General features: G+C 65.9%; 1 protein-coding gene across 2 annotated transcripts; it reads right to left on the bottom strand.

The window, feature by feature from the left end:
- Positions 1-900: 900 nt before the first annotated feature.
- Positions 901-6,500, bottom strand: DQX1 (DEAQ-box RNA dependent ATPase 1). Of its 2 annotated transcripts, none has more exons than XM_071753025.1 (12): positions 6,390-6,500; positions 5,507-5,810; positions 4,563-4,756; positions 3,947-4,322; positions 3,498-3,737; positions 3,264-3,363; positions 2,989-3,150; positions 2,625-2,816; positions 2,401-2,526; positions 1,940-2,130; positions 1,667-1,857; positions 901-1,479 (listed from the first exon to the last, which is right to left on the bottom strand). In XM_071753025.1, the coding sequence occupies exons 2-12, from the start codon at positions 5,786-5,788 to the stop codon at positions 1,299-1,301; spliced, it is 2,235 nt and encodes a 744-aa protein (XP_071609126.1). In that variant the 5' UTR covers positions 5,789-5,810; positions 6,390-6,500; the 3' UTR covers positions 901-1,298. The 2 variants fall into 2 exon arrangements, with proteins under 2 accessions (XP_071609126.1, XP_071609127.1); XM_071753026.1 differs by having other exon boundaries at positions 2,989-3,147.
- Between the last annotated feature and the right edge of the window lie 2,086 nt (positions 6,501-8,586).

The raw sequence follows: 8,586 nt of genomic DNA, 5'->3' as shown, positions 1-8,586 counted from the left end.
GGGCAGCGCTGGGCAGCTGCAATGTGCTAGAGCCCCCGGTGGTCCCACAAATGGTGCTGGGCCCCATCTGGCACAGTGCTCCATGGGGTATGTTCAGCAGCAGCCCCCATCCACCCCAGGGCGAGGGGCCAGGGGCCAGGGCAGCCCCTCCACCCCGAGGCCAGGTGTGAGCTGCACCCTGCCACTCCTAATTATGTACTGTTGGGTTCCTAGAAAGTGAAGGGAAAGTTGTGGCTGTGCAGAGGCTGTGGAGAGGCCCAGACCTCACCTTTCCGCTCAGCCTTTGAGGTGCTGCAGAGGGGACGGGGCAGTGGAGCCTCCGGACTGCTTACTGGGAAAAATAGAACCCCTGTGCATGGCCTGGAGGGAGGGAGAGGCAGGGGGGCAGCTGCTGGGACACAGCAGCCCCATGCTGAGGGGTCTGTCCTGGGGCTAGAGCTGGGGAACCTTCAGGCTCCCCAGGCAGCAGCTCAGCCCATTGCCATGGTGCCAGGAGTTGGGAGAGAAGTGGGACTTGCTGGAAAGATGGAGACTCCAAGGCAGGAAGGGGGAACCCAAGGGGAAAGGGAACACCTGGCCCCAGAGGAGCACCTGTGCCCCGTCCTATCCCAGAGGCAGCAGGAGCTGCTGCGCAATCCATCCGCCTGCCCTTGCCTGGGCTGCAGCTTCCCCATCGATTCTGCAGACGAGCCACAACCGTGGAGGGGAAAACCCAGCCCAAAGGCCAGGCCTGCCCTCGGCACGTGGGCGTGTCCCGGGCACTGGTACCCTGCCCAGAACCGGAGGCGGGAGCTGAGCAAGACCAGGAGTCACTCGTGCTCAGAAACCACCCACTCCACCTTAGCCCGACCCTCTGTGGCACGAGCCCTTGGAGGCCATCAGAGACAAGAGACCAGGAGCAAAGGACACAAAACTTTATACAGGAGAGACCCACGAGTGGCCCCTCGGCCCCAGGGGGCTGCTCCCCCGATGGAAAGGAGCAGGACAGGCAGGGTCAGCAGCCCCAGTCCCGTGGCAGCCCCTGGGCAAACACGGGGTGAAGGTGCCCAGGTGGGGAGGATGCCCAGGACAGCCCTGGCCCGGGGCCAGCACTCCCCCAAACCAGGCTCTGTCCTGGGGCAATGCCAGGGGCTGGTCCCATGGCCACTGGCAGCTGTGGCAGTGTCAGAGGCTCTGCCCTTGCCTTCCTGGAGCTTGGTTGGCCCCCACAGCAGCATGGCCTCCCCGGGGGTCTCCCGTCCCCAGGGATCACAGCCAAGGCTGGATGTCCCCGACGTGGGGGCTGGGGTAGCTCCAGCTCACTGCAACATGCAGACTTCCCTCTCCTCGTCCTCGCCACCAGCTGCCTCCTCCAGCGGCTCCGGCACTGCCGGCACATCCTCGGCAGCCACCACCTTCTCCCGCAGCTCCATCAGCAGGTCACGGCTCTCGCTGGGAGGCAGATTGCTCAGGTAGTACTGGGGCGCCAGCTCCACCAGCCTGCAGAGACAGGGGGGTCAATGGGGCTGCCCTGGAGCAGCCTCCTCACTCCCTTTCCACACGAACAGTGCTCCCAGGAGAGGAGACCCAGGCCCAGTGTTGTGCCCTGGGCTCTGCTGTGCTCCCAGGATAGTGCCAGCTCCGAGGCCATGCAGGGACACAGCCTGGATGTCACCCAGGTCCTCACATCTGGGGCTGGATCTCGGAGACGATGCGAAGGCAGTTGTCCTGCGAAATGGAGAACTCATGGTAGAGGAGCCAGGGGGGCAGGCGCTGGGGGGGCTGGCACTGCAGGTAGCAGCAGGCTGGGGACAGGTGGGCCACGTGCTTGTGGGTCAGCATCACGTAGTTGCCGGAGCCATCGATGTCCCGGGCCACCTGGGGAGCAGAGAGGAAGGGCAGGGGGCTGGCTGGCATGACCCCCACGCCCCAGCCTGACCCCCAGCCACCCCTGGCTCACCTTGAGGAAGTACCCGGAGATGAGGGCGCGCCGGATGTTGAGGACGTTGGTGTGGGTCCCGAAGGCGGGGGGTGAGACGGGCAGCTCGATGCGGCGCATCACCTCCAGCAGCTCTGCCCGCACCACCCCTGCCAGCCGCAGGGCCTCCCCGCTCAGCCCGTGCTTGCGGCACCAGCCCTCATCTGCATTGTCTGCAGGGACAGTGGGGTCAGCACCGCGGGGATAGGGACAGAGCAGGGATCCCTATGGGGGCTGTCCTGGGGGCTAAGGGGCCACGGAACCCTGTGTGCTGCTGCTGCACCCACAGACCACGTCCCCTCAATGTGGTGGGGACAGGCTGGGGCTGGAATGCCCTTACTAGGGGTGTGGGAGGGGGTGACGACCATGGCTGCAGAGCTTTGCTCCCCAAAGGAGCAGGGGACATGTGAGGGAGCCAGGGGACACTCCTGTCCCACACTCACTCTGCTGGAAGGCATTGAAGATGTTGATGAGAGTGAAGTGGTCTCCGTCCGGGTGCAGCAGGGCATGCTGGCGTAGGGCCACCGCCTCCTCCAGGTGTGAGGATGGGAGAACAAAGCAGGGGGAAACTGGGGACAGCACAGGCAGATGGTCACCATGTGCACCTCAACACCACCCCTGCTAGAGCTGGCTCCCAGGGGGCTGCCCCAAGCCCCCTGGCCAGTACCTGTGAGCATGGCAGCCAGGCTGACCATCTCCTCCACACAGTCAAACTCGCAGGAGGCGATGAGCGCCTTGGCCAGCTGGGGGTCCAGTGGGAACTCTGACATGATGATCCCCACTTCCGAGAGGTTTCCATCATCATCCAGGGCTGCCAGGTAGTCCAGGTCCTCCAATGCTTGCATCAGTGACTCAGGGGCTGGGGCAGGACATCAGTTGGCTGCCTGCCCCACCAACCTCCTCCTGCCCCCACCAGACCCTCCAGCCCTCTCTAGTGACAACCCCAACAGTAGGGACAGCCACAGCCAGGTTCCAACTACTCCCCTACCCCCCCATGCCATGCCTAGCCCCCTGTGCCCCACAGGCACCACCTGGGCGGTCGAGGAAGTCACACTGTCCCATGTCGGCGATGTCCAGGCGCTTCAGCAGCAGGACGAGGCGGCTGAGGCTGGTCTCACTGACGTGGGGCACGGGGCTGGGGGGCAGGCGCTGCTCGTAGAAAGTTTCTGAGTAGAGGCGCAGGCAGGTACCTGCTGGAGAGGGGTTGTGGTGGCAGGGACAGGGTCCAGGGACAGAGAAGCAGGCACAGGCAGGGGCCTGGCGGTGTGGGGTGAAAGTTTCAGGGCCACCAGGGTGAGGTTCTCACCTGGGGGGCTGCCTGCAGCTCGCTGCATGCGGGACTCAGCCTGGCTCTGGCTGATGGGTCGCAGCACCTGGGACTCTGCCCGGATGCGGGGGTTGTAGACCTGTGGGCGCAGGGTCAGAGGGGGCACCCCCAGACTGGCCCCCCACCCTGTGACCCCAGCCTGGGGCACTCCAAACAGACCCTGCAGACCACCAGTTCCCCCCCCCCCGGTGACTCGTCTGAGCCCCCACTCACGCTGCGCAGCTCCAGCCCTGCGTCGATGACGAAGCGCACAGTCCCCATCGAGAAGGACGAGTCCCCCAGCCAGTGGGTGACAACCACCCGCCGACCCCGGCTGCTCTCCTCTGGCCCTTCATACACCCTCTGTGCTGCCCGTCCCACCCCAGGGTGCAGGGGCAGCACCAGCAGCGGGCCCAGCCCGGGGTTCAGTGCCATGGCCTCAGTCCGGAGGGCTCGGCAGCACTCAGTGATCTCCTGTGGGGACGGACAGGGGACACAAGTGATGCCCAGAGTCCTGTAGCTGCCTCCTGGTGCCCTGGGATAAAAGCCCCTGGACCCCACAGTGTCCACATCCCCTCAGCAGGGAGTCTGTCCCTGCTAACCCCAGGGCTCCCTGCACACAGCTGACAGGGACCCCCAAACCTTTGACAAATCATCCCCCAGTAGCTATGCCTGTAGCCCACCTGCTCACTGGCCAGGAAGAGCAGGACGTGTCCGGGCTCCTGCCGCCGGTGGATGTCCAACACAGCCTGGCAAGCAGCCGCCACGTGGCCATGGGCTGGCAAGTCCCTGTAGAGCAGTTGGGGAGGGGGCCCAGGCCCCGGCACCCGCACCACGGGGGGGTCCTCACAGAAGGCACAGAGCTGCTCCTCCATGGCCAGTGAGGTGACCACCACGACCTTGAGGGGCGGGCGCTGGCGCAGCACATCCTTCAGCAGCCCCAGCAGCACGTCGGTGGGCACCGTCCGCTCCTGTACCTCGTCCAGCACCACCACCCCGTACTGCCGCAGTAGCGGGTCCGACGTCATCTCCCGCAGCAGCATCTCATCCGAGCAGAACCTGTGCCAACCCTACCCCCTCAGTGTGGGGGGAACCCCCGGCTGTGCCCCTGGGACCATCCCCACACACCTCGCCCCCCCAACCACAGGAGCCCCCTCTGCAGCCCTGGGAGCAACTCCAATGACGCCAGGCTGGATTAAGAGATTAGGCTGGGGCCGGGCAGCTCAGCAGGATTAGAGTGTGATGCGAGGGGGTCTGTTGGCACAGCCAGCCCTCGGGGGCCCCCACCCACCCCCGTACCTGAGAATGGTCTCTGTGGTGCAGCAGTCTTCATGGGGGACGGAGTAGCCGACCTCGTGGCCCAGGTTGAGGTCCATCTCATCGGCCACGCGTAGGGAGAGGCTGAGGGCAGCCAGGCTGTGGGGCTGGGTGCAGGCCACCAGCCCGTGGGCAAACTGCAGGGACAGGGCATACTCGGCGCACCACTGCGGGATCTGCAGGGACAGGAGGACAGGGGACAGGGCCTGGGACTGCACAGCCATGGTGTTTGAGGGGTGCCAGGGCACCAATGTGCAGGATCAGATTCAAGCCACATTCCCTGAACTTGTGGTCCAAGGCCCTGCAGAGACTGTGGGCAGGTACCCACACCCAGAGCAACCTGGCCTTGGGGACACACCAGACCAGCACCTGCACCAGGACTTCATTCTCCAAACCCATCCCTGAGCACATTGGATGGAACCATGGCCAAACCCAGGCTTCGCTGCAGCAGGGTCATGTTTGAGAGGGTGGTTTGGGCACACAGCCCCAAGCCCATGGCCAACACCCTCGTAGCTGCAGAGCCGGCAGCTGCCAGGAGGTGACCCGGTCCACGCTGGCTGCCCCAGATCCCTCCCCCGGTCAAAGTCTGCCTGATGATGTCTCCAGGTATTGTGGCACGGCTGCCAGGGTTCCCTGGACCTGCTGTCACTGTGCAGCACACTCACCCATGTCCCGCACACCCCAGCCCAGCCCCGGGCCCAGCCCCGGGCCCAGCTGGTTCCCAGTCCCGGTGCCTGCCTGCTGCTCCATACAGCACAGCAGCCAGCAGCCCCTGACTCGTGACAGGCCTTGCCAGGGGCCCGGTGCACGACACCCCAGCTCTGCACTAGCCCTGCCCCACAACAGCCCCACCGCTGCCACATGCCCACGGGTGGAGCTGAAGCCCCGTGGGGCTGCTGGTGTCCCTGGCACATCCCCCCACTCACCTGGGTGCTCTTGCCGGTGCCAGGAGGCCCAGACACCAGGATGATGCCGCTGTTGCCTTCTAGGTTCTCCATGAAGCTGTACTTGGTGGTCCAGACCGGCAGCTCCCGGCGCTGCCGCAGCAGCTCGTAGTACCGTGAGGAGAAGGGCAGCCCGTCGTAGGGGTTCACCTCCAGGTCCCCGTCACAGCCCAGGTCCGGGTCCTCCTCCTCTTCTTCCTCCTCCAGCCCTGAGTCAGGCCCGCTCTGCCGGGACGGGGAGCCGGGGGCCCCGCTGCCCGCCATGGCGGGGACACAACCACCGGTGCTGTGAGGGCAGGTGGGAAGTGGAGTGGGGTCACAGCAGAACCGGGGGATCCCGGCGCTGGCCCACCCCTCACCCGCAGCCCGGCCTGGCCCACCATGGGGCGACAGGGACAGGCAAGGGACCGGGGGGGGACAGGCAGGACGCAGGGGGAGCTGTCTGAAACAGGCAGGGGACCGGGGAACCTGCTGTCACGGGACCAGGGGAACAAACCCGGACCGGGCCACGGGGCGAGCCCGATAGATCCGAGCGGGGCTCAAGCGACCTCTGTAGAGGGGCCCGGGCCGGAAGGCGTGGGGCGGAGGCGGCCGGGCAGCCCGGGGCCGGCCCAACGCTCGGACCCGAATGGCGCGGGCCGTAAGGGCCGGTGGGGCACCGGCACGGATCGGATCGGACCCTGCACACCTGCGCACCGGCACGGGATGGGATGGGATCGGACTGGACTGGACCGGACCGGGCCGGACCGCACCGAAGGGGCCAGCGTCGGGGGCTGATCCCAATCTCCCCCCTTAGTTCTGGCCCCGGATCCGGTTCCGGTTTCGGTTCCGGTTCTGGTTCTGGCCCGTGCGGCTCGCCGCTCACCTGCGCGCGCCGCCGCCACCTCGGGCCTTGCCGGGAGCAGTCAGGTGACTGCTGCGCTGTCACGTGGCCCCGCCGCGGCAGCCAATCAGCGCCGCGGGGTGTTCCCCGCCTCCCGGCGCGCGGCCCCGGTGTCAGTGATGGTGCTGCCTGCGTGGCGGGCACCGGGCCGGATTCCCGAACCCCCGAACTCCCGGACCCTCCCCGTGTCTGACCGGAGCAGCCGCACAGAGCCCGGCCCCGGCAAAGGAGGCCTCGCCCCGGCAGCGCTCCTGGACGGGGCTCCGGTCCGTGTTCCGGGCTGGACCGTGCCCGGCATACAGCCTCATTCCCGGGTGCCCTCCGGTGCTGGGTGTTGCGAGCGGCTGCAGCACATCTTGCGGACATCCTGTATGGGCGCTGAGGCATCTCGTGCCGGGCATTCCGGTGCCGACCCCTTCGTACCGGTGCGGAGCATACCCGCTATCGGATATCCCGTACCGGCGCTGGGCGTCCCGGTGCCGACCATTTCGTGACCGTGCCAGGCATCCTGGTGCCGTTGCGGGGCTTCCCGTACAGACGCCGAGCATCCCTTACTGGGACCTCGCATACAGTCCCGGCGGCTCCCGGTGTGCCGCCGGTGTGTGCCGGCAGATGGAGCTCCCAGACCGAGCGGTGACGATTCCGGTTGCCCCCTCCATCTCTCTGGACTCGGGACCCGAAACGCTCTCGACCACCACCCGGCTTCTCCTACCCTCCCACCCCAGTGGCTCGCCCACCCCCCCGCTCCCTTGCCGTGGAGCTCCTGCAGCTCAAGAAGGAAGTGACCAGCAGGATTGACTACGGCAATAAGTGAGGATGAAGCGTGGAGGGGGCATCTACTCCACCCTTCCCCCGCACTGCTGCAGTGTCCCTGCCAGCCTGGCTTGCTGTCCCTGGATTCCCATCGTCCTGACTGCGTGTCCTTGGGGCACCTGGTGTCCCCACTGTCGTGGCTGGTTGTCCCCTAGTGGCCAGGAACACTGAGTGCTGGTGGGTGCACAGGGCTGTCACCCAGGAGCCCTGGATGGGGCAGGGTTGTGTCCCTGGTGCTGCTCGGCTCTTGTCTCCATGCCAGGGCTCTACTGATGGCAGCACGCATCGGGGTCTGCCCCGCACCCCCAGCCCTGTGCCAGCCGTGCCTGTGTGAGAGCAGGTGGGTCCTGTGGGATGCACAGAGCTGTGCCCATCTGCCCCAGCCAAGCCCCAGGTCCTGCCTCACCTTATCCTGGCCTCTGCAGGATCCTGGAGCTGGATCTGGTGGTGCGGGATCCTGGAGCCCAACAGGACCGGTTACATCAGCCTCTTCCAGGCGTGCAGGAGGGCTGCCCAGACCCTCACCGAGTGTATCCAGGAGGAGATGGTGAGTCCCTGCTTTGCCCAGAGACTGCTGCCCCACACCTGGCTGTGCCATGGGGCTGAGCCATGGGGCTGAGTGTCCTGGAAACCCAGAGAGCCCGCAGCAGAGCCTGCTGGGCCACAGTGCCCGCCTGGCAGCTTTGCACTCCCACAGCCTCTCCCTCTGTGTGCACAACTTCATCTGCAACATCGGGGAGGAGGCGCAGCTCCTCGTGGCCCTGTATGACCCTGGTGAGCAGTGTGCCATCAGGAGGGTACAGGGAACCCACACCCCTGCTCTGGGAAGCATCCCTGCTCTCATCCCCTCTGCACAGGGAAGACCCTGCCTCTCTGTGCTCCTGTTGCTCACCCTTGGTTGCCCATCTTGTTCAACCAGTGCCAGACCCCAGTGGCCCCATGCAAGGGGCTGGTGAGCCCAGAGTTGGGTGACTTATGCTGGCACCCTCCCATAGAATCACAGAATTATTGAGGCTGGAAAAGAGCTCCAAGATCAAGTCCACACACTGCTTGAATGGCCACACTGGTCCAGTCTGTGTGCCATGACTGTGGCCACTGGTTGAGCAAGGGGTCTGCATGGAGGGGGCCAGACACACCAACAGGGGCCAAGCAGCACTGTGCCCAAGTCTGAATGCTCCGGCCATGTTGGGGGGTTTGCCCGTGGGCTGAAACCCCCCCATGCAGGGACACTCTGGGGGGGTCCTTACCCCTCTCAGGCTCCTCACCCCTTGCTCCCCCTTGCAGTGAGAACTATGTGATCTGCTGGGCCAGCACTGGTGTCCCCCAGGACTTTGAGCTGCTCAACAACACCAAAGCTTTATCAGGG

The sequence above is a fragment of the Heliangelus exortis genome, chromosome 10 (assembly GCF_036169615.1).
Source record: "Heliangelus exortis chromosome 10, bHelExo1.hap1, whole genome shotgun sequence".
Taxonomy (NCBI): Eukaryota; Metazoa; Chordata; class Aves; order Apodiformes; family Trochilidae; genus Heliangelus; species Heliangelus exortis.
Note: the sequence above shows the minus strand (reverse complement) of the source record. Positions and strands in the feature narration are given on the sequence as shown.